The following is a 22829-nucleotide window of genomic DNA, read 5'->3' as shown; positions in this document are numbered from 1 at the left end:
CTTTCATACCCCCGAGTGTACTTTTTTCCCGTTCATAGAAGCATCGCATAATACATATCGTCTGGTGACATTTGGTTTTGATACTGCCAAGTAAGCATAGCAGAATATGAGCTACTTGACTTCACCATGGAGATATATCCAACAAGATCTAGTTGTCCAGGGGTAATCAATCCTATAATCTACCAGCAGACTAGAACCAATCCTAGACAAAATATCTAAAGAAGCAATGACAAGTCGGAATCGTTGAATTGGAATACTATCAGATATTCCATCCCACCCTCATTAGATCGGGAGATAGAGAGAGAACTCAACTCCATCGCCTCACCCAGAGCTCACACCGGACACACAAAGCAATGCAGCCAGTGACTGGGGGCAAAAAAAGAAAAGAGAAAAAACCGTCAATGCATTTTTTATGGAGATCATCTCTTTGGAACCCATCAATGGCGTTGAATCTAAGCAACAATTCAAAACCTAGAAACAATGCCATTCTCCCACGCATCAGCCGAGCACATTCCAAGCCCCCTAGCCCCAAAAAATGTCAAAGTGAACAAAGAATTCTAAATGTGCATTTAGAACTCAGCGCCGCTCTGGGGGAACTCGAAGGCAACGGAGCGGCCGGTGAGGCGGCGGTAGACCTCGCCGTAGGCATCGAGGCGGTGGTCGACACCACCACGCTCCTTCTCGTCGAGAATGACCTTGAGGGTCTTGGAGCCGTCCTCCTTGGTGCGGGTACGCTTGCCGACGATCTCGACGGGGTAGACGAGGTCGGTGAGGATGGCGTCGTGGACAGCGGTCAGAGTGCGCGAGCGGGGACGCTTCTGGGTCTGGGTGGTGCGCGAGTTGGCGGAGCGCTTAGGGCGGGGCAGGATGCGGCGCTGGGCCACGAAGAGAACGTGGCGGTCGGAGAACTTCTTCTCAAGCTCGCGGGTCAGACTGGAGGTGGGTGTTAGTTCCGGGTTGTTCTCTGGTTTGAGGGGGGCCTTTTTTGGGTTGGCCCATTGGGGGTTGGAAGGGCTGGTGGTTGCTTACCGCTGCTGGATCTTGTGGAAGTTGTTCAGGAGGGGGACGGGGACGAAGACAATGATGGCCTTCTTGCCGTGGCCGACCTCAACCTAGATAGCGAGAATAATGTCAGAGCGTTGTCCGGTTGAAAGTGTCCTGCACACAGAAACAGAATTCCTCTTGGAACGGCGTCTTGCTCTGCGAATTTTCATATCCATTTGTATATTGCCTCCTTTTGTTGATGATTCCTCTGCAAATTGATGATTTTTGGTGTTGGTGGATAAGAATTGAAATCAATCCACAAATTTAACCAATATACCCCGGAGCATCGAATCCCTCGAAAATTCACAGACGCCATTCCAGAACGATTCAATCCGTATGTCGGGAGCCTCGGACAACAATTCTTACCTCGCGGGCAGAGACGAACTGCAGGGGACGAAGGCTGGCCTTCAAGTCCTGTGTGTTGCTCTCGAGGTCGAAGAGAGCGCCGGCGATCGCGGTCTCCAGCTCGGAGGGGTTCTGCCGGGACGGCGAGTTGGGGGCGATCTTGTTGATGGCAGCCATTATTGCGAGCGACGGGGTGCTGCGGGAAGTGCTGGTGGTGATGTCGACGGAGAGGAGGTTCGCAGATTGAATCGAATGGGAATTTGCTGTGGGATCGGCGCATTCGCTTAGGGCGCGCTATTTCCTGATTGGGTTTAGCGTGGCCGTCTTAGGGCTCGTTGATGATTGGTGGGCTGCCGCTGAAGGGGGTCCACTATCCGACTCGTCTTTGGTCAAGAACTCTACCCCAGGACTCTTTCTGGCCATATTGTCTTATTCTTCACTGGTATGTAGGTACGCTGGAGATGATTTCTGATTGCCAATGTCAATCTCAAAAATTTACACTCTAATCATTGCTGAAACGAGGTGCTGCACGGAGAGTAGCACTATGTACTATAAGAGCACACGGAGTCTCCATCGAAACCGGAACAAGCAACAAAAAAAGCAAGAGGGACGCCCGTATCCATGGAAATAATTGCAAAAACATCTGCCCAAAAAAATACCCAAATCAGCAAGCGCAGCCCTCCTTAGCCGTAGCAGCACTTCGATCACCCAGGTTGACCCGTGAGTCTTCTGCTGACCGATTACCCAACGAAGTCTGACCAGTTCCGGCACCGGTACCGCGACCAGTCTTCAGACTGCTCTCGGGGATGGCATTTGCAATTGCCGTGAAGACTTCCACAACATTGGTTCCGGTCTTAGCGCTAGTCTCGAAGAACAGAAGACCCTCCTCCTCCGCATAGGCGGTAGCGTCTCGTGTTGATACCTTGCGAGCATCACCGGACACGACATCCTGCACCTCGTCTTCCTCACCAGCACCTTCATCTCCACCTTGGGCCGACTCAGGCTCGCTCTGTGTAGCGCCAACGGCCTCGGAAACATCTCCGCCGTCATTGGTCAAGTCCAGCTTGTTACCGACGAGGGCAATGACGATCCCAGGGCTCGCTTGGCGCTGCAGCTCGGCGACCCAGTGCTTGGCTTTTGTCAGCGAAGAGGGTTTCGTGACGTCGTAGACAACAAGCGCCGCCTGTGCGTTGCGGTAGTACATCGGGGCGAGCGAAGCGAATCGCTCTTGGCCGGCGGTATCCCAGATCTCGAACTTGATCGTGCGCGTAGGAAGGGAGCATTTTTGCGTCAAAAACGCAGCTAGAAAGATGACGTTAGATGGTTATCCTAGTGCAAAGTATTATTAAGGGGCCGGGTTGCCCCGTTTGCGGGGAACAACTCAATTTTGGATACAACACACCGTCCCTGGATTCTCCAGAAAGTTTATGATCTGCCAGGAACAGTACCTTGTATCCTGTGGGGGGGCTAAGTCCATGGGGAAATCTTACCGCCAATGGTTGGTTCCTTATTCTCCTGGAAATCATTGTTGACAAAGCGGAGGACAAGCGATGACTATGAGCAAATAACAAGAGGCGGTTAGCTGTCAAAATCATGTAACATGACGAATGGAGCAGTACCTTGCCCACTGCGGCCTCTCCGAGCAGCACAAGCTTGACGCTGCTGCTCGGCTTCGGGGCATTTGCGTTCGCTGATTCGGACATGGCTGAGACAACGAAACTACGGTAAGAGCAAAGGTGACAGTCAGGCCTCCTTCTGTGCGTTATTCACTTTCAATCGATCAGCGACCAGGCGACCGGATGAGGTGGCAGGTGGATTCAGCTAGTAGCCAGTGCCAGGAATGGGGCTGTCTGGGGGTAAGACAGCGGGACACGAGGCGTTGCTTGTGCCTCGTATTGGTAAAGTAGTTAAATCCTTGTCGAGGAATGAGAAATGCAAAGCGTAGTATAGACGTTGTCGAAACAAGGGTGATTGAACCTGAAGTTGGAGAGAGGCGGAGGTGGATGATGATGATGGGTGCCTCGATTGGGCTTAGCGCGGTCGTCAGTCACCAGTCACGGGGAGGCCTGTCCAAGGTTGAAGTATACAACTGACATATGCAAGCATTGCATTTGCGTTGCTCATACTTCTATTGAGGCTTAGTTTATCTTCGTATCTAATTAAAGAAACTGACATCAGACCTAAATTGGATGTTCCAGGATTTCCAGCATGGTTCATATCATCTCATTGGATACACTGCACCGATGGCATGCGGATAACATGGATATGAAGATTTGAAAAAGAGTGCATCGAAATACGTGTACTATGACTTGATAAAAAGAAGGCTAGCGGGAGACAAACAGGTTCCTGGCACCTTGACAGCTGTCGCAGATTGGGCACTAGCCTAGCTGGCCTGCAAGATGATGTCGGGCGCCAGTTAGGAAAGACCCTGGTCAGGCTCGGGAATATCCCGACGCACTAGCTAGGCCCGCATCAACAATCGAGCTGTCGTTCCTGTCTCGGCATTAGTCGGCAAGCAAATCTGCCCGATGCTAGCGCAACCGCGGTCGGTCAGGTACAAGCGAAGTACGACGTGAGATGAGTACGAGTTTGCAAGCTTGGGGTTACAGAGCGCATCTATGAATGCAAGTGAAGTCGATGGTGGTCTAGACTAGCTAGATCGAGAATGTAGAGAATGTAGAATGTAGAGAAAAAATTAATCCATTGGCGCTGACAATTATGGTTTTTGTGCGCAAAATATTATACACAGGCATCAACGTCAAAATAAAAAGTACAAATACTCATGCAAATAAACCCGGGAGCTGTACCCATCCAATAGTAAAACAAGAAAAGCAATCAAAGCATGCTATTGACCGTGAGGTCGAGGCTCTAGATTTTGGTATCAGCCCATCCCATTCAACATTCCATCCCGTCTATACCAAAACGCCGGTCGATAACGAGAAACAGAGACAAAAGAGATGCAAATAAAAACAAATAAAAACAAAGGCACTTTTTTGAGAGAAATAGGACCGTGGTATCGATTCGTGTCAAGAGGTGAAGAACGTGAGGTTAGGCGGAATAAGGTTCGAGGGCCCGAAAAATAAGGATAAGGCTCATGTGCGGAGACGAAAGATCAAAAGGTCGGAAAGAGGGGGAGAAAATGTGCCAACGCTTGGTATCCGAAAAGAAAATGCTGGCGAAAGTCGAGCAAAATTAAATAGGGTATATTGTCGCGCGATGCCTGTAGCGAATAGGCGAGAAAACCGTATGACCCGTGACCGAGGCGAAGAACAACAAGATAGTGTTACAGATCTCTGGCAATTCGGTTAGTTTTGATGCCCAAAGGTGTGCTCGGAGTGGACATGTCTTACCAAAATCACGTAAAACTCCAAACCGCATGTGTCAAAAAAAAAAAAAAGAGAACTCCAGCCGCTGTTGGGCGCCAGACCATCCGAAACATGACCGAGTGGTGTAGAAAGCAATGTTGAGTATGACGAAAAGTATGTTTTCGAATGGATTTATTTCGGTGGTGGTGGAGGCACGCCGGGCTTCTTCACGCCAGTTGTATCGTAAGCTCCTCTTCCCATGTTGAAAGCAGATAGGTCCCGCAGGATCATGTTAAGGTCTGCAGAGGCAATCATGGTTAGATGCTGAAAGGTAGGAATTTTGGTAGAAAAGAGATGTGCGAGTTCCAAGGCGCTAATGGCAGAGAGTGGGGAATGAGGTAGAAAGACTTACCAAGTAAACACGACGTCGACGCCAGGATCTTATATAGATGTTTCCCTTGGGGAAACAAGCGCGGACAAACGAAATGCCAATCCAACCCCCAGTTGAGAAAATCGAATTAAAAGAATAAAATCAGGTCCAGATAAAAACCAGCGGTGCAGGCGATAGATGCAGATGCAGTCGGGATCGGAAAAGTCGGTCCTTTTGAAGAATCACCACTGGCACCAGTGCGGGTTCCAACAGATCGTAGGGCAGGAATGTGACGAAGCCCAACAAATGAGAATGGAGTCTTTTGGGAGAGAAGCGAGTCGGTGGACAGGTCGCAGCTCGTTGCTTTTTATGAGTAGAGAGATGGAGAATTAAATCAAGGAATAATCGAAATATTCAAAATGATGCGCGCGAGGGTGGCTGCAGCGAATCCATAAAAAAAAAAAAAGTCGCAATCCCAACCAAGAAAAACGGGCAGAAGGGATATGAGGTTTAAGACGGCAAGGGAGCCAAGGAGAAAGTGCTCCGGGACTGGCTCCGGTCGATCCGGACAAAGTTCAAATCGACGTATCGCAAGGGAGAAGGGAGAGCAAAGGAGGGCTGTAGGGGGGTGGATGTGTAGAAAGATGGTTATCAAGTATGTTCAAAGGAAACAAGAAGGGAGGGGGGTTTGCGTTGATATACACGGTTTTTTTTCCTTGGGCATTGGAATCAAAATTAGATTTATCCTTTTTAATAATATAATAAATCGAAAAAGGAAAAGAAAATAATAGGATATAATTGATATTTGGTATATTTGGTATATTCGATATAATTCATATATTTGTTGATTTGTTGATTTTCTTATATTTCCTTATGTTTTTCTATATTTCCATTTCTTTGTTTAGCACAGCGGCTCTCCCGTCCCTGGTCCCGGGGAACAGGGAACGGATTTGTCCCCCCTTTCTTCTCCAAACGTTCTAATCTATAGCGCCTGTTTGGTCCTTTATGAAACCAAAAACAAGCTAAAAAGGTACCCTTGGATTCATCACAATTCCACGAGATACATCCAACCCAGGTCTTCACTACTGTCAGGTCCCAGAAGTCCAGACCTCTCTCTATTATGTATCAACTAGCCATAGAAGCTCTCCACTATAAAGCTAGGAACCAAATCTCCGGGCAGCCTTTGTGCATATGTGGAGAACAGAAAAGGGAAAAACAGCCGCAGGAACGAGAAACGGATCACTCCGAGCATTGGATTTAATTCTTTTTAATTTCTGTATTTCTCGCGTGGTCGTGGCTCCATCGGTGTTGTTCGTTTTCATGATGTATGTATATGGAGTACAGAGTGCGTTGTTCAAGAGGCAAGAAACTACAACCCCAACAGCTAAGGGATTATGACATATGATGCAAATAATCCAACCCTCCAAGGTATTTCGGCTATTAATTAAGGCCACCCGTATTTCAGGCGGCCTCCCGTGCAATACCACTCACTTATGAAGAGTCGCAAACTTCGGGTCTGGTCCCGGAAGTCTTGGGATCAATTCTCGTCGATTCGCCTACAATTCGCAATCAACCAGACACAAGACTTATCAAAAGCAATTCCAACATATCGGAATTTTGACTTCATTCCCGGCGTGTTTATCTGATGATTCCCTACGCCCCAATCAAGAAGGGGAAAAAAGAAAAGAGGATTATCTTTACGATCCTGGGCTCCATCATAGGGGGTGGAGATACACTAAACAAAAGGAGGGCCCCGTAATGATCGAAAAAGTAAAATCCCGTCTCGGTTACGTACGAACATTCTTTTCGCCTTCTAGCCTTTCTTTTCGTTCCCGGCACGCTGGGTAGAGACAATAAAGAACCTTGGTGTCCGCAGGTGTTGTACAGGATGTACTCCGTACTCCGTGCATCACACATACATAACATCTAGAAACATTCGGAGAGGAAGCCCCACCCCCATAATCCATAATCTAGGCTCTGGCTAGAAGGTAATCAAGGGTATCTGCATCCGCTCTCATAATTTTGCCACACTGGAGCCGACACATCTCACCACGGTCAGCCACAATTACCCTCTTGCGGTATAGTGACCCCCAGCTGACAGGGTTCACATTAACGACCTTCTAGGCTTGTGAAAGGGACTCGTAGGCGTGTTTCAGCCCGTGTCCACACCATACCGAATAGAGGAACTTCCTCTCCCGCGGGTCTTGAATCTGGGTCTTCCTCGTGGAAATCGGGGGCTGGAAGATCTACCGTACATGGCTACCGTTAAGAGATTCAAGGTTCTCAACGTAACTATGTTCGATCGATCTCACCTCTACATCCTAGCATTGTGGCTTGCTCTGTTACGCTTCTCATTATTGGAACAAGACATTCTCTCTCGTGTCTTTATCTCAGGCGTATCTCCCAGTGACACGTTTCCACATGTTCAAAATAGGGGAAAACTACTCCATACTTCCCCCCGTACTGGAGAGCATCGTGTGGATCAACTGTTTTTGAGGGAAAGAAGTTACAAGCATACCCTAATGTGCAAAAACATATTTCCATGTCCTAATCCAGAAAAAAAAAAAAAAAAAAGCCTGTGATCCAGCTTCCAATAGTGGAACTGAGCTGTTATCGTACGGAAAGAAGCCGTTTCAATTACAGCTAGAAGGGCGCTAGAACCGGGAGAAAAACAAGAGTCTCCATATCAGTCCCCATCGACTCCATCGACTCCATCAGCTCCATCAGCTCCATCCTCTCACAGTCAACCTTAATAGCCTTGGTCGGTATTTCTCCCCCTTTTTCCTCGTTGGGAATGACGTCCGTACCCAACGGATTCTGGATCTTGCATGACCCAAGACGACGGTTCATACGGAGTCATGTTCCAAGGTTCTAGATGATGTACTAAGCCGAGATAAAGTCTAGGGAGGGTGCATTAGTTCGAAAACAAGGTTGGGGCGATTGCATGAACCGGCTTCCATCGTTTCCGGAACGTCCTAGTCTTCCCGGGGCTGATTCATGGTACGTACACATGTGTATACACATGTTATATGTTGTATGTTGTATTTATCTTTCTCAAAAGTACATTCCTTTGTTTGAATCTGGAAATCGTAGCTACCCGCATACGCCTTGATTGTGGCGTCAAGATATCGAGACAAAACGGTCGCGGATCACCACCCGCATTGACTTGGAGATTTGCATTGCAGCGCATCTCAAGGATGCAGGGGGGTTCCCGGTCCGGATGCATCGGGCCCCAGCCGGACTCTTTGCTTTTTGACAGGCGATGTGGATGTGTTATCGCTCCTGAAATCGGGATATCGACTTTGTTTACTTTTTCCTCTGGGTGTGTGGCGTTGGAGTCGTCTCTTACAACGTACAATCTAAATGTCACTATGGATAGGAGCAGGGAAATAGCGCACTAAGACGCCGCGGATGTGAAGCCGGGCGATCTTAATTCATTTTTCCGATTCTCTCAAAGGAAGGCTCCATATATGGAAAATTCTGGAAGCACTATGTGCTCCATAGCTGATGGTTGCAACGGGCTATACTTAGGTAGTGTCCACAGTCGGTATTCCGTTGGTACTCCGCTAATCAATGGCATTTAGGGACCAAATGGGTCGAATAGAAGGACAAAAGAAGAAATAGAACGCAAATTAAAGTCCAATCAGTTGGAACTGGAACCGCTTCCCCGTCCCGAGACAAACGCTTTTTTCAGCCGCCTCAATTCCTAGCTTCTCCTTTTTATTTGGTAAATCATTTCGCCTCCACCAAGTTCCGGCCTTCCTATTCGACTCCCGAAACATGAGACACGACGGCAGCTCACAGCCGAACAAAGAAGGGGAAAAAAAAGTGGACTGACCTTTTAGACCTCTCTGGACTCTTTGGATCCTGAGGTGACAGGCCCATACCCACATCAATGACCGGGTTACCTGATTAACTCGCAGAAAAGAACCAAAACTGACGATCGCCAGCTCCACAGCTCCAGCACCAGTGTGCCGGGTTCGATCGTCCCCTTTCTTTTTTTCCCTGGGTCAACCCCTGACTTCGGTACTTTGGACCTATTTTAGTTGTCACGACATGACGCACGAAGGAGAAGATTATGACTGATCCAGCCACACAGATACAATCAGGTACGACCCACGTCGATATAGGCCGGCTTTTGGTCGGGCGATCCGCGGCCACTTGATGTGTGTCAACGGATACGGAGTAATGTTCCCCGAGGTACTCCTGCACGGGGGATCATGCCTGAGGATCGAAGTACATCGTACATACCTCCTGCGTCACGCGCTCTGCACTGTGTACATGCAGATATGTTGACATGTAGCGGAGTATACTGTGCAGCTGTATGACACGCTGCTGAGCCAAAGAAGCAAAAGTACATTCTCATTCTGCATTGTCGATCTCTGCAATGCGACCTTAACCCTTGGACGCCATCACTAATGATTTGATGTCTGATCCTCTAGATAGCAATGCAAGATTGATTAGTCGACCTAGGGACGCCTCCTAATTCGCTAGCTCGTTGACTTCGCGAATTGCAATGTACTGTCTGAACCCGCTAGCCTGCAGATCATCAGAGCTACCAGGACCACAATTGAGACCTCGATCTTCCCCGAGGCGATCGCCCTCGATCGCGTCAATCACCTATCTTGCCGTGGTCCTGCATACAATCGAAAACTCTGAGAACCGGGGAAGTGCCTCCCCCCGAAGCTATCAAATCCGACAACCTGGATGTGTCACATTCACTCCTGCTGCAGGTTACATTTCCCCTTTATTTCGATTTTTCATTTCCTTTTCGATTGTACGGAGTATGGGGTACACGATCCACAGCAAAGTAACCCAAGCTAGCGCTGGTATGCAGGGACTGTGTCCTCAGGCCTCTCTTCTCCCCCTACCTACTGTATGCTGTTGCAGAACTCACGTACCAGGAATGATAAAGGATAAAGGCTGCATTGCATTGAAAGAGGCGTAAATATATGACCAAGTACCTGGGACTGCACCCTTCCCGATTCCCAATCACCGGGGTTGGCAATCCAGGGCTGAAATGACCCATCGGAGACTACCTGTCAACCCAGCCACATAGGGTTTCCCCCTCCCAATGGCAAGTGCCAACTATGTTACATGCTTTTTGCTTTTTAATATTTCGATCTGATTTCGATTATTTGGAATATCGATTCAGTATCTACGGAATACAGGTGTACAATGTAGAGAACCTTATATCTGTCGTAATCCAACCATGTTCAACCCCCCAACCTCTTCTATTAACTACCAAGGTAGATACTGATACTATTGTTGCTACTAATAGCAAAAAAAGAAGAAATAGATAACAAAACTCGCCGCGCATGAGAAATCAGCTCCTCGAAGCTGCACAGTGGTATGCCATTTCAAACTGTAAGTGAAATCCCAAGTCAGTAAATCAAAGCAAAATATCAACCTATAACCAAAACCTTCACCTCCAAGAGAGATCAAGGTTACGGTCACGGTCAATAATCCTCAATATTTGAGACCACATACCTGTTCATTGGTCTGGCAAATCAAAACCCGGGGCCCCTTGCCGGAATCCTTGGAGATGTCCTTGACCGTCTCATCATCTTCAGGCCCCTTGTCATTAGCCGCATCATCGATTGCCAAGCCTAGACACTGGCATTTATCGACGAGTGCTTTTCTCAGCAAGGCACTCTTCTCACCGATCCCGCCGGCGAAGACTACACCGTCTAATTCACCGTTTAGTTTAACGTAGTAGCTGCCGATGTAGCCCGAGATGCGGTCGACGACGATATCGAAAGCAAGTTTATGTGCTTTGGTTGGTGGATTCGTCACTGCGATCTTGGAGAAGTCGGTTGTTCCTGTGAGGGCTTCCCAACCTGATTGTTTATTGAGGATGTTCTCAGCCTGAAGGTGTTGGATTGGGTTAGTATTTTCCTTGCTCTCTTTTTTGGCACTGGTTCTTGGGTATTCATACCGTGCTAATATGCATACTTGTCGTGCTGCCTGGGTTTAGATGGCCTGCTTCGTTGGTATAGTGGAAGACCAATCTAGATCACTAAGTATTAGTTGGCCATAGCTGCATTGCCAAGAAAGCCCATTGGATGTAACTCACGATGGGTCAATACTTCCACTACGCGTTGCACCGGGTAATCCTGCCAAAGGAGTGAGGCCCATTCTAGTCACCGTGTTAGCACGACTCTCAACTCGAGATAGATTGAGATGCAATATAAACTTTGCGGGACTCACGATGTATCCACCGACTCTCCGTTCTTGATCGCACAGATCGACGCCCCGCTCCCGATATGCATAACGATAAGATTCGTCTTCTCCTTCGGTTTGTTCAAAAATTGTGCTACAGTCCGCAGGATGAACGAGTAGCTGATGCCGTGGAAGCCATACTTGCGCAGACCATTGGCCTTGGCAATTTCCTGGTTGATTGGGTACGTGCGGACAGCTTCGGGGATTGTCTGGTGGAAACAAGAGTCGAAGAAGGTGATGCTTGGAACTTTGGGGAACTCTGCTTTGCACAGGCGGACTATCTCCAGCGCGGAGAAATTGTGACTTTTGGTCGGGCGGGGTTAGCGGGGTATTGAGGACCGAGGCAGGTATATAGTCGACTCCAGGTATAAAATCCCGGAAATATGAAGACTCGGGATAAATGAGCTTACAGAGGTGCGAGGTCTTCCAATTTCTTCAAGCGATCAAGTGTCTCATCGTTGATGAGGACTGCGTCGAGGTAGTCTCCTCCGTGGACGACTCGGTGGCAGATGTACTCTAAATCGTCGATGCTAGCGACTTCTGAAAGCTCAGGGTCGCTAAAACAGCGCTGCAGGAGGTACTTGAATGCATCTTGAGGGGTGCTGAGTATTTGTTTGACCTCCTGTTTGTGTTTCTTGTCTCCTTTGTGGTACTTGAATGTAGGTGGGGGTGCAGTAATTCCGGAGATCGACGCATCTGCGATAAGTCTCGGTGGGTTCTCGAAGGTATAGAAGTTGATTTTGACGGAAGATGAACCCGCGTTAACAGCTAGGATAGATTTAGTCATTTTGAACCTGTTTCAGCGCGTCGAGCGTGTTTTTGAAAATCGGCACGAATTTCAAAAGGTGAAGGATTAGCCGTAGTGATGTCAGGGTGGTGTGGGCTGACGTCGATAACACGAAGTACACGGCATGTTTCATGGCAACTTATTTCTTTACCTGTTTCTTTCAATTTCACTTGTAGTTTTCACTCATATTTAATGTCCTCTTGCTCCTGTCAAGTCACTAAAAACCCTACAATATCAAATTCATCATGCCTGCAGAAATTATAGACCAACCAAATCCAGCTGCGCTGCCGTCGTATCTACCAGATTATCTTGAGAAACTGAGCGTCAAGTTGGATCATGAGAAACTAGATGAAAAAGCTTGTGATGCCTTGCTCAAGTTTCGCCGAGCGGCTTGTTACATTGCGGCAGGTAATTGTGGCTATGTGCTATATATATTGCAACGGCGCGACTAACATACTGCTAGCTATGATATTTTTGCAAGAAAATACTCTTTTGAAGTCGGAACTCACATCTCACGACATCAAGCCTCGACTACTCGGTGAGTAGCATCCCCGAATTATTCAATTCGGTCATTGTGACTGATGTCATACCCCCAGGTCATTGGGGAACATGTTCGGGCCTAATTTTGGTCTACTCTCATCTGAACTACCTGATCCGGACAAGGAACTTGGACATGCTGTACGTTGTTGGCCCAGGACATGGTGCACCGGCAATCCTAGCCGCGCTATGGCTAGAGGGCTCGCTGGAGAGATTTTATCCCGAATATTCGCGAGACAGCAAAGGCCTGCACAAATTGATCTCGAGCTTTAGCACAACAGCTGGCTTTCCTAGGTTGGTGCATTGTCCTGCTATTTAGATCCTCGGCTAAGAGTTATGCGCAGCCACATCAATGCTGAAACCCCTGGTGCTATCCATGAAGGTGGAGAACTGGGATACGCTCTAGCAGTGTCCTTTGGCGCTGTCATGGACAACCCCGATCTGATAGTGCCTTGTATCGTGGGTGACGGAGAGGCTGAAACCGGTGCCACTGCCACGTTCGTCGATTATTTTCCCCTTTGCACTGTACAACGCTGATAGCGGACAGGTCCTGGCATGCAATCAAGTACATTGATCCCAAGGAATCTGGTGCAGTTTTGCCAATTCTGCATTTGAATGGTTTCAAAATCAGCGAGCGCACAATCTTTGGGTGCATGGACCACAAAGAGCTTGTGGCTCTCTTCAGTGGGTACGGGTATCAGGTTCGCTTCGTGGAGGATCTCAATGATATTGACGCGGATTTGCACTTCTCTATGACCTGGGCTATCGAGGAGATCCAGAGGATCCAAAAGGCTGCCCGTTCTGGGAAGCCGATCATGAAACCGAGGTGGCCGATGCTGATTCTGCGTACTCCCAAGGGTTGGTCGGGGCCCAAGGAGGTTCATGGCATGTTTCTCGAGGGCTCGTTCCATTCGCACCAGGTGCCATTGCCCAAGGCAAAGACAGACAAGCAACAACTAGATCTGCTGCAGAAGTGGCTCTCTAGTTACAAACCAGACGAGCTGTTCACTTCGACCGGTGATGTAATTGACGAGATCAAGTCTGTGATTCCCACAGAAGACAAAAAGAAGCTTGGTCAGCGCATTGAAGCCTACAATGGTTACAAACCACCGAATTTGCCAGATTGGAGGCTCTTCTGCGTAGAGAAAGGCTCTGACGCAAGCGCCATGAAAGTGGTTGGCAACTTCATCAATCAGACATTCAAGGATAACCCGACGAACGTGCGATTGTTCTCACCGGACGAGCTGGAAAGCAACAAACTCGATGGGGTGTTTGAAGGCACAAACCGCAATTTCCAATGGGACCAGTTCTCCAACGCCCGCGGCGGCCGTGTAATTGAAATCCTTAGCGAACACATGTGTCAAGGATTTCTGCAGGGTTATACCTTGACCGGTCGCATTGGTATTTTCCCGTCCTATGAAAGCTTCCTCGGCATCATTCATACGATGATGGTGCAGTATGCCAAGTTCACTAAGATGGTCAGCTTCCCTTTCCCCTCACTAATGTCAATTCTATGCTCACCAAATATTTAGGCGCTGGAAACAACTTGGCACACCAGCGTCAGTAGTATAAACTACATCGAATCGAGTACTTGGACGCGCCAGGAACACAACGGCTTCTCTCACCAGAACCCATCCTTCATTGGCTCTGTGCTGAAACTGAAGCCCACTGCAGCTCGCGTATACTTGCCACCGGATGCGAATACTTTCCTGACAACCGTTCACCACTGTCTAAAGTCGAGAAACTACGTCAATCTGATGGTGGGTTCGAAACAGCCAACTCCAGTGTACCTTACCCCCAAAGAGGCCGAGAGTCACTGTCGCGCAGGAGCCTCGATCTGGAAGTTCTGTAGCACGGACGAAGGAATTAATCCGGATGTCGTGCTGGTCGGTATTGGTGTTGAGGTGATGTTCGAAGTCATTGCAGCGGCGGCGCTTTTGCGTAAGCTCATACCAGAGCTTCGTGTTTGTGTCATTAACGTGACGGACTTGATGATCCTTGAGAACCAGGGTCTGCATCCACATGCCCTGTCCAATGAGGCATTCGACTCCCTCTTCACTGCCGATAAGCCTATTCACTTCAATTACCACGGCTACCCAACTGAGCTGCAGGGCTTGCTCTTTGGACGTCCGCGTCTTGAGCGTGTCACTGTCGCGGGCTATATTGAAGAGGGTAGCACCACCACGCCTTTCGATATGATGCTTCTCAACCGTGTCTCGCGTTACCATGTCGCTCAGCACGCTATTCATGGTGCTGCCAAGGGAAATGAGAAGATCCGGGTGTATCAGCAGGAGCTGAATGCTCAGCTGGAGGGGAGTATCGTCAACACGAGGAGGTATATTGTGGCAAACCGCGACGGTGAGTACTCTATCCTATTTGCAATTTTCCATGCAATACTGACTTTCACTCGTAGATCCTCCGGGTATCTATGACACGCCACAATTCCACAACTTCCACAAACCGGCTGAGCCATTCTGGAATCTTGAGTAGTTCCAAGGTTCTTCTTAAAGCAATGTCAGTTATTCTAGAGCAATCAGGCATGAAGAGTTACCAAAATGAAAGCTCGTCATTTCTTTTTTTTACCTTCTCCTTCTCTTCTGCCCATCCACAATCGAATAGGTTTATTATAGCTCATGTTTTAGCAAGAGTAGCTGAACGAGGTAAGACAGAGCCCTGCCTAATGTCACCGAGTCGTCTGTTCATATCAACCTTGGTCTGATCAGTCAACAAAAAGATGAAGGGGCGCGATTCTCAGCGACATGTGAGAGCCGATTAATCATATTTAATCATATTCAATCAGCCTATCACTCATACGCCGGGCTAATCATCGCAGCCCTAGCACACCCAGCGCAGACCAGGAATCCAGAAATGATGTAAGCGAACACGGCGTCCGCGGGTCGAGATTGGAAGCTGCCCAGAATCTGTGACGTATTCTTGGTGCCATGTCAGGGTGCCATGCTTGGCGGCCAGAGTTTGGAGGATTTCTGGAAAGCGAATGGATGTGGGGGATGGGGATATACTGATACAGGCACCAGTGTCAATCTCCTGCGTCTCTCCCCACGAAAACCGTTGCTCCCGATCCATACAGAGGATGACATCGCCCCCACTCTCTGCGATCGCATGGCCCCCGGCTCCGCCACTGACTATGGGCGGGGTGTCCAATCGGGTGACGTGTGTCTGAGTTGTCTCGCTATGTATACGGAGTATGCATGGTTGCATGGGCTCACTCGATTTGTCCGGCCGGAATACCGCCGCAATGTTGATACACCGGCAAGGCAAGACTCAATCTCCGTTTGGTCATCATACTTGGGAAATACCTTTGTTCTGTTGGTTGACTGGACCTTGGAGAATCGGTATCGGAGAATTTTTTATTTGGCTGTATCAAGTGTGAATGGCCTGCTTTTCGTGAGGTTAAATACTCCACTGCTTTTGCGATCTGCTAGAGTGAAGATCGGCGATCGTTACCTTTTGTGGCTTGCCTATAAGTATACGAAGTATGAGTTCCTTTGGCTATTTGTTAACATTCATGGACGTTGCCAGTCTATTATGTTGTCCATGGAATGCATAAGCCGATATGAGAAGACGTGAGATTCAAATAATCAGTCACGAATAAGGTGCATGTGGATCCTCGTACTCTTTTTCGTAATTTTTTTCCCACATACGTACATCCGCGCCATCCGAGGCGGCGGACCTGGATTGTCGTTCATCCGATATCCCGACAAAACTAGGGCCAGAGCCAGACTTGATCTGTTTGATTGTGATTGTCTCTTATTATCTTGAAGCGGTGTGTGGAACTGACTCTTGAATACGAGCAACCGTAGACATAGCAGGATGGAGTGACGTTGGAAGTCGGAGATATAGAAGCCGGATTCTCTCCAACTGCCTAGCGCTTGATTACCGATTGTCGTGACGCATTTAGACCTTTCATAAGACTCTTCTTTGTGTGCGGTTTTAGCGGAGATAAATAGAATCCCTCATGAGGCAAACTTGGCGACATCCACGCTAATCCCAAAGAGTGTAGGCTTGCGAGGTAAGTTGTAGTTCGGCCCGGTTATCTATCAGATCGCGCCCATTTTTTATGAGGCTTGACTTTGACGCCATCCTTAATCTACCACATCGTAGTAGTCCGTCGGGTGTATAAAGTACAATACTCACCGGCTAGGGATACCCCCACCGAGGCGGTTGGCTGCCTGTTTGCTGTTTACCGTATGGATGTGCCTTTCTATACCAACCGGAGTCGGCCTGTTTATCAATCCGCTCTGGACGCTGGAAACTGGCCATTGGACATGAACAACTTGAATGTCGGGATTGGTTGCGCCGATGCGGGTCTTATCCTCCCCGGTAGATTATTGTGGTAGTACTCCGTACTCCGTAGTGCATTCAGAGACCCGTGGCTTTGGCCTTGAAAGGTCTTTCCCGATGGTGGGGCTAGTGGATGCTCGGCCATGCTCTTACTCCGTACTCTTTCTCACTTATATTCAAATTGTGCGCGTGGATAATACTGAAGCCTATTCCTTGGCTCTCTTTTGGTATCTTTTCGATTTTGGACAAACAGGGTGGTTGTCTATAAATCTCTTCTCTAGTCGTCTGGGGAATCTCTGTCCATCTTTCAATCCATCCAAGTACTACGGATTTACTGTTAGCTTTAATTTCCTCGCCAATCCCCTGATAGATTCCTCGGGGTCATTCGTTTTCTTTCTCGCCATGGTCGACGTGCTAGAGCTGCAATACGGCTGCCCTGCCTATATCGAAGGCGTTGGCACCTCATATGGATATATCCCATCGCTAGGAGCAGGCATTGCCTTCTGCACCCTATTTGGTCTCTCGTTGATTATCCATACAATCCAGTTCATATGGAAGCGACAATGGTGGGCAAGTGTGTTTAGTGTGGGATGTTTGGGTAAGGCCTATGACATTTGAAACCCTAACTCCCCGCAATACTAACAACACCAACAGTCGAAGCAATCGGCTGGGCCGGTCGTACCTGGTCAGCCAAATGTCCATACAACGGAACTGCCTTCCTAATGCAGATTTCCACCCTCATCATCGGTAAGCTACCTTCTTGCCCTTGACTATCCATACCCAACCTAACATTCCACAGCCCCAACTTTCTTCACAGCAGGAATCTACGTCGTCCTAGGCCGCTTCATTCAAATCCTCGGCCGCGAATCCTCCTTCCTGAAGCCAAGCCTGTACCTATGGATCTTCTGCACCTGCGACGTAATCTCCCTCGTCGTCCAAGCCATCGGCGGCGGCATGGCCTCCGGAGAAGCCAATACGGTCGGCGGCGACACCGCAACTGGCACGCACATCATGGTCGCTGGAATCGTCTTCCAGCTCTTCTCGGTAACCATATTCGTCATTTGCGCGGTCGACTTCATCCGCCGCGTTATGCGCAAGAATCTGCTGCAGCCGGGGTCCGGCTCGATCCTTCCCCTGTTCGGGGCGATGATACTTTCCATCATCTGTATCTATGTTCGGAGTATCTATCGTACGATCGAGTTGTCGGAGGGATGGGATGGTTATCTCATTACTCACGAGTCGTACTTTATTGGGCTCGATGGGGCTATGATGATTGTTTCGGTGGCTGTGTTTAATGTGCTGCATCCTGGATGGATGTTGAATAACGAGAAGGCTGATTCGTATAAAACCGAGCGCACTTCGGTTGATCAACCGGACAGGTACCGGGGTCCGCCGACTCACTGGTGATTGCGTGATCATTGTGCTTGTTACTTGGTTTGCCTGTTTCCTGTTTTGGGATTGGTCTTGCTTCTCTATACCTGTCACTTCTTACTTACGATTTGCCCCAGCAAATACTAGATACTTAATTGGGGTGTTGGATGTTATACAGCGATTAACGTTCCAATGACATAGACTTATGATTAATTTCAATTCCAGGCCATTTTCAAGATATCGGATTCAAACAATAACGAAAGGGTAATAGATGAACGTTCCAAGTGTGAAGAAGTATGAAGAAGCAGTACTTGACAGTCGGAAAAAAAAGATAAAACCCGGGGATTTTACAAAACGAAGATAATGATTGAGGCCAATAGCCCCACAGCTGATCAACAAAAGGTATATATCGTAATTCAAGAAAACCATTGGAGATATCAAAGCCAAGCGCGCCATAAGAAATAGGATGAGGGTCACTGCCTCTACCTCTCGCGCACCCGTCGCAGCTGAAACGAAAATCAACCTGGGAGCACAATCCCTCATGCTGTCATTATCACATATTATCATACGCCATCAACGGCTTCGATCCAGCCGAAGGTGGCTCCTGCAATCAGTATCGCAAATGACCAGACCGCTCCCCAAGTGGCAGCACCTTCGATAGAGACATCACTGATTGTGCCGGCCACTTGAACAATCGTGTTGAGTAGGACTGCAAGCGCAAGAACAATGGATCGAGAAACCAAAACTCTCGTCTTGGTGGTCAGTTTGCCCCAAGTGTTGCGACAAATGGCCGCAACCAAATATTCACCCTCGCAGCAGTTTGCAGACCCGGTAGTTGTTGAATAACCAGTAGAGCTAACAAATAAAAAGTCACGCGCAGCCCAGCCAGCAGGAATCAGTGTCAGGAAGAGAACAGGCAAGCCAGCGGGACCAGCATGCGCCGCGCTGATATCCGGGAGACCCTCGAAGTGAATGACCAGCTGTGTAGGAAGCCAAGTCGCATAGCTGGCGTACAGCACAACGCTGAAAATCGAGGTTGCCAGGAGAGTCGTGAAGATAGTGGTAGTCTTATCCTGTAGAATGTTTCGATTGGCAACTGCATCAGTAGGTGTTTGCGAAAGGTTGTGGACGGACGAGGGCCGGCGCAGGAGTGCGAAGGGAAGCGCCGTTGAGACAATCGTGACTCCATATGCTATCAGTGTAGAAGTTGGGCGGATGCCGTAGAAGAATGACAAGAGAGAGTATGTCGGTAGGTGGGTCAGGAATAGGAACGATGCCACATCACGGCCTAATCGCAACCACAAGGTTAGTTTTTTTGCACCGTCTATATAGCTGTAGGAACCTCGAGTCCGGACGCAAAAGGGGCCATGTGGATGGTATTGATACTTACCATCAAATCCTAGAGCCCAGGCTAATCCGACCTCCACAGCTCTCCAGGCTATCAAGCCCCCCACTTCCCACCATTCTTCAAGGTGTTTGCTGATAGGCCCGAGATCGCCAACCGTCAAAGTAGAGGTGAGTGTGAAAAAAACGGAGCTCAAAGTGAGACTGCTTAGGACGACAAGGATGAAGCGGGCCGGCGATGGGATGCAGGCCAATCGAGAGGTCTGTGCAGTGGCCGCGATCGCGAGCTCACGCGCGGGTCGCGTGTGTTCGCTCCACGATACAGTTCGCTTCTTAGGGGTCTTAGTCGGCATGTTGAGGCTTTGAGGCTTGTAAATTTGAAAAGCGAGTTAAATGAAATGCAGAGTCAAAAGTAGAAATCACTGGTAATTGTTTTCACGCGGTTAAAGCTTGGAAGAGAAAAAGAGAAGGCGGGCCAAATGTTTGGTTGGCGGTGAGCACACGATGATGTCACTATTGCCTTTCCAAGGGCCAGATTCGAGGACTCGACTTGGTCTCCAGGGCTGCCACATAACTAGTATAGATTTGTAATTACAATAGGACCTCCCATTTGTGAATCTAGGTATGACATATACAAAATAACTAGTCTTCATCTTCACCTTCACGTTCAGCCACAGCAAATTCAACTGTCCCACTCTCTCGTCCGCGATTGTCCCGTACAACCATGCGATACTTGCCATTATTCCAGAGATCTTTGATGGTCAATTCGCGAGTACGGCCAAGACTCTCAATATCTCCAATCCGCTCTAAGGTTCTGTCCAGGTGATTGTCGAAGTTCTCCTTGGCGCAGATTTCTTGGAAGGCACGCTGCATGGGTACTGAATCAGCACGCACCATGGCTCGTGAATCAATGGTGAAGATATTTTCGTGATCGTAAGATTGAATAAAGTCAGCACGAGTCATGATCTCGCGCGCTTCATGGAGCGGAATTTCTGGCAGGATGTGGCCTTGCTCTTCGTGGTAGTTTGACTCCATCTCTTTCTCTTTCTCTACCAGCGCTTTCGCCAGAACCATAGCAGCAGACTATGTTGTGGTTTAAATTAGTTTTGAGTTGCATCGAAGTAACAAGAACCAGAAGATCTTAAAGTGTGTACTTACGGCGTACTTCTGCTGGTCCATCACATCATCATCCATCTCCATTCCGAGGATCCAGCACTTATTTAGGAACCATGTTTTCTCCGCTTGACAGATTTCATCGCAGGTCTGTGTCATATCCTTAGATTTGGCCACACGGTTCAAGAAGGATAGTCGACCGCCGACTTTGTCATAGACTTGCTCGAGGATTGCATATGGAAGTGTCTCGTTGTGGAATTGCTGGCGATATTTCATCAAAGCACTCATCGCCTTGTCCTTAGGCAGATCTGACACAGGAATGACCTCCATGCGGGTTGCATAACGCTTCAAGCGCTCGTATACCCAATAGTCATCGCTGTTAAGAACTTGAAAACAAAATTAGCTATGGCAAGAGGAATCGACGTTTGTTGGAGTCATACTTGTTGTGACGAGACCACTAGCAGCCCATTGTTCGGCACGCTGCTGAATCATCTCAAGCAAATCCTGTCCGTCATGGTCATCTCGGACCAGGTGGGTACTGTTGATGATCAGTATAAGAGGAGTCGACCCATTCCGCCTTCTGGTGAGAGCCACTTTCTCAAGCTTGTTGAAGGCGCGCTCAATGTCCAAGAGAGCCGTAGTGTCTCTCGGACCACGGATGCTGAAAAGGCTGCCAATATAGCTGGGTACTCCCATTAGCGTTATTTGTTTAAGATGATGACAGTATAAGCTTACTCCTCGTGGAACTCGTAGTCCAAAGCTTTGCCCAGTCGGATTCGGAAGATTTCGAGATCAGCATGCGCTTCGAACAACGCACAGCTGTTGCCGTTGATCTTGCGCATAGCCTCCAAAAGCATCGACGTCTTGCCCGTGCCCTTTTCACCGATAATTAGATAGTAGTGGCCACTTTGTTTACCAGCTACAATATCATCAATTCTGGGTTGCTCGTTGCGAATGACCCAATGTTCCTCATGGCTGTACTGGTGCTTTCCAGAAACAACACCCGCGACCTCGAGGGCAGGATCACCTGGTTCGAACGCATTGTCCATCTTTTCCAAGATCAAGTACTTGTAATACTGGTGATAGGAGTATCCGGCCGCGCTTGGGAGCAAATTAGCCACAGTAACGCATGCCTTAAATAATAGGTGCGCCTTACCCTAGAATAGCAATTGATGCTGCCGTGGTTGCCGCAGTTTCAAGCATTTTCAGAATAGTAGATTTGAAGTTGGGGTCAGAATCGCCGTTACGGCCCTGGCCCTTGCCCTTGCCCTCATCCGAATCATTCTGCTCGGTGGGATTTGGATTCATTTGACCAGGGGTTGAGTTGAACCGCTTGCATGTGTGTAGCACAAGACGGCTGTTAGTCCTGGGAGGCCTTGGCAGGCCCTGTCGGGCATAGCACCTCGCAGGCTGTGCGAGTCGGCTCCATAGCATCGTGATTGGGCTTTTTGTTTGTACGGGTTGCTAAGTCCAGTGAAAGGCAATGAGAGTGAGAATGTATATCTTTGTCAAAGAAACCAGAACTGCAGATGGCTGTGTAGGACCTGTATCGATATAAAGCACAAAGGTTGAAGGAGTGTACTGCTAGGATTCTAGACTTGTAGATGGTTGCGCAAGTCACACCTCTAGGGGATGACGCGTCGGTGAAAGAGAGACTGTAGGAGATTTATCGGATCGAAAAGACTGAGTATCAGAAGAGAAACAAGAAAACAGGGAAACAAAAGAGGTCAATGAAAGACTAGAAGAAAGAAAGGAGTTCAAAAAAAGAATTAAGTTGTGGCTGAGCTGTGGTGTTAACATCAGCCTCGATGAACCAGGGACGCGGAAGGCTTGGCGAATCAGATCGCCATCTATTTACGTTGCGCGAGTAGAGTATCTATTACAATGAATATATGGGGTTTCTCTAATTGGTTTTCCTCAAGGTCTGTGTAAGACAGTGGATCCTTGAAAAAACCCCAGTTGGCTTTAGGAGAGTAAATAAGGTGTCTATAAAGTACCGTAGCCTCTATGCTGTACGTGGATTCTAACTAACAATTGCGATATCCAATCCATGGGCTCATCCAATTCCTATTCAATCTGCTAGAAGGGA

At 48.4% G+C, this 22829-nt stretch overlaps 8 protein-coding genes across 8 annotated transcripts; 2 read left to right on the top strand and 6 right to left on the bottom strand.

Moving 5' to 3' along the window:
• Positions 1–569: 569 nt before the first annotated feature.
• N7518_004103 (40S ribosomal protein eS7) lies at positions 570–1566 on the bottom strand (the record flags this gene model as incomplete). Its single annotated transcript, XM_057185030.1, has 3 exons — positions 570–933; positions 1030–1112; positions 1411–1566. 3 exons carry the CDS (start codon positions 1564–1566, stop codon positions 570–572), a joined length of 603 nt encoding a protein of 200 aa, XP_057041800.1.
• Positions 1567–2053: 487 nt separating this feature from the next.
• On the bottom strand, positions 2054–3092 carry N7518_004102 (Rab family GTPase; the record flags this gene model as incomplete). Its single annotated transcript, XM_057185029.1, has 3 exons — positions 2054–2691; positions 2880–2943; positions 3009–3092. The coding sequence occupies 3 exons, from the start codon at positions 3090–3092 to the stop codon at positions 2054–2056; spliced, it is 786 nt and encodes a 261-aa protein (XP_057041799.1).
• A 7298-nt stretch (positions 3093–10390) lies between these two features.
• On the bottom strand, positions 10391–12073 carry N7518_004101 (uncharacterized protein; the record flags this gene model as incomplete). Its single annotated transcript, XM_057185028.1, has 6 exons — positions 10391–10429; positions 10555–10932; positions 11003–11075; positions 11141–11203; positions 11275–11589; positions 11697–12073. 6 exons carry the CDS (start codon positions 12071–12073, stop codon positions 10391–10393), a joined length of 1245 nt encoding a protein of 414 aa, XP_057041798.1.
• Positions 12074–12318: 245 nt separating this feature from the next.
• On the top strand, positions 12319–15100 carry N7518_004100 (putative phosphoketolase; the record flags this gene model as incomplete). The annotated part of the gene is made up of 7 exons (XM_057185027.1): positions 12319–12481; positions 12537–12611; positions 12670–12904; positions 12955–13107; positions 13158–14088; positions 14143–14968; positions 15024–15100. 7 exons carry the CDS (start codon positions 12319–12321, stop codon positions 15098–15100), a joined length of 2460 nt encoding a protein of 819 aa, XP_057041797.1.
• A 345-nt stretch (positions 15101–15445) lies between these two features.
• N7518_004099 (uncharacterized protein) lies at positions 15446–15911 on the bottom strand (the record flags this gene model as incomplete). Its single annotated transcript, XM_057185026.1, has 2 exons — positions 15446–15800; positions 15838–15911. 2 exons carry the CDS (start codon positions 15909–15911, stop codon positions 15446–15448), a joined length of 429 nt encoding a protein of 142 aa, XP_057041796.1.
• Positions 15912–17314: 1403 nt separating this feature from the next.
• Positions 17315–18319, top strand: N7518_004098 (RTA1 domain-containing protein; the record flags this gene model as incomplete). Its single annotated transcript, XM_057185025.1, has 3 exons — positions 17315–17510; positions 17567–17659; positions 17712–18319. The coding sequence occupies 3 exons, from the start codon at positions 17315–17317 to the stop codon at positions 18317–18319; spliced, it is 897 nt and encodes a 298-aa protein (XP_057041795.1).
• Positions 18320–18846: 527 nt separating this feature from the next.
• On the bottom strand, positions 18847–19980 carry N7518_004097 (uncharacterized protein; the record flags this gene model as incomplete). The annotated part of the gene is made up of 2 exons (XM_057185024.1): positions 18847–19571; positions 19674–19980. 2 exons carry the CDS (start codon positions 19978–19980, stop codon positions 18847–18849), a joined length of 1032 nt encoding a protein of 343 aa, XP_057041794.1.
• A 289-nt stretch (positions 19981–20269) lies between these two features.
• N7518_004096 (ATP-binding protein) lies at positions 20270–22174 on the bottom strand (the record flags this gene model as incomplete). The annotated part of the gene is made up of 5 exons (XM_057185023.1): positions 20270–20710; positions 20786–21126; positions 21181–21422; positions 21476–21841; positions 21897–22174. The coding sequence occupies 5 exons, from the start codon at positions 22172–22174 to the stop codon at positions 20270–20272; spliced, it is 1668 nt and encodes a 555-aa protein (XP_057041793.1).
• Between the last annotated feature and the right edge of the window lie 655 nt (positions 22175–22829).

Source organism: Penicillium psychrosexuale (genome assembly GCF_028828465.1).
Source record: "Penicillium psychrosexuale strain IBT 29551 chromosome Unknown utg000003l, whole genome shotgun sequence".
NCBI lineage: Eukaryota > Fungi > Ascomycota > Eurotiomycetes > Eurotiales > Aspergillaceae > Penicillium > Penicillium psychrosexuale.
The sequence above is the reverse complement of the archived record's forward strand: the minus strand, read 5'-3'. Positions and strand labels throughout refer to the sequence as shown.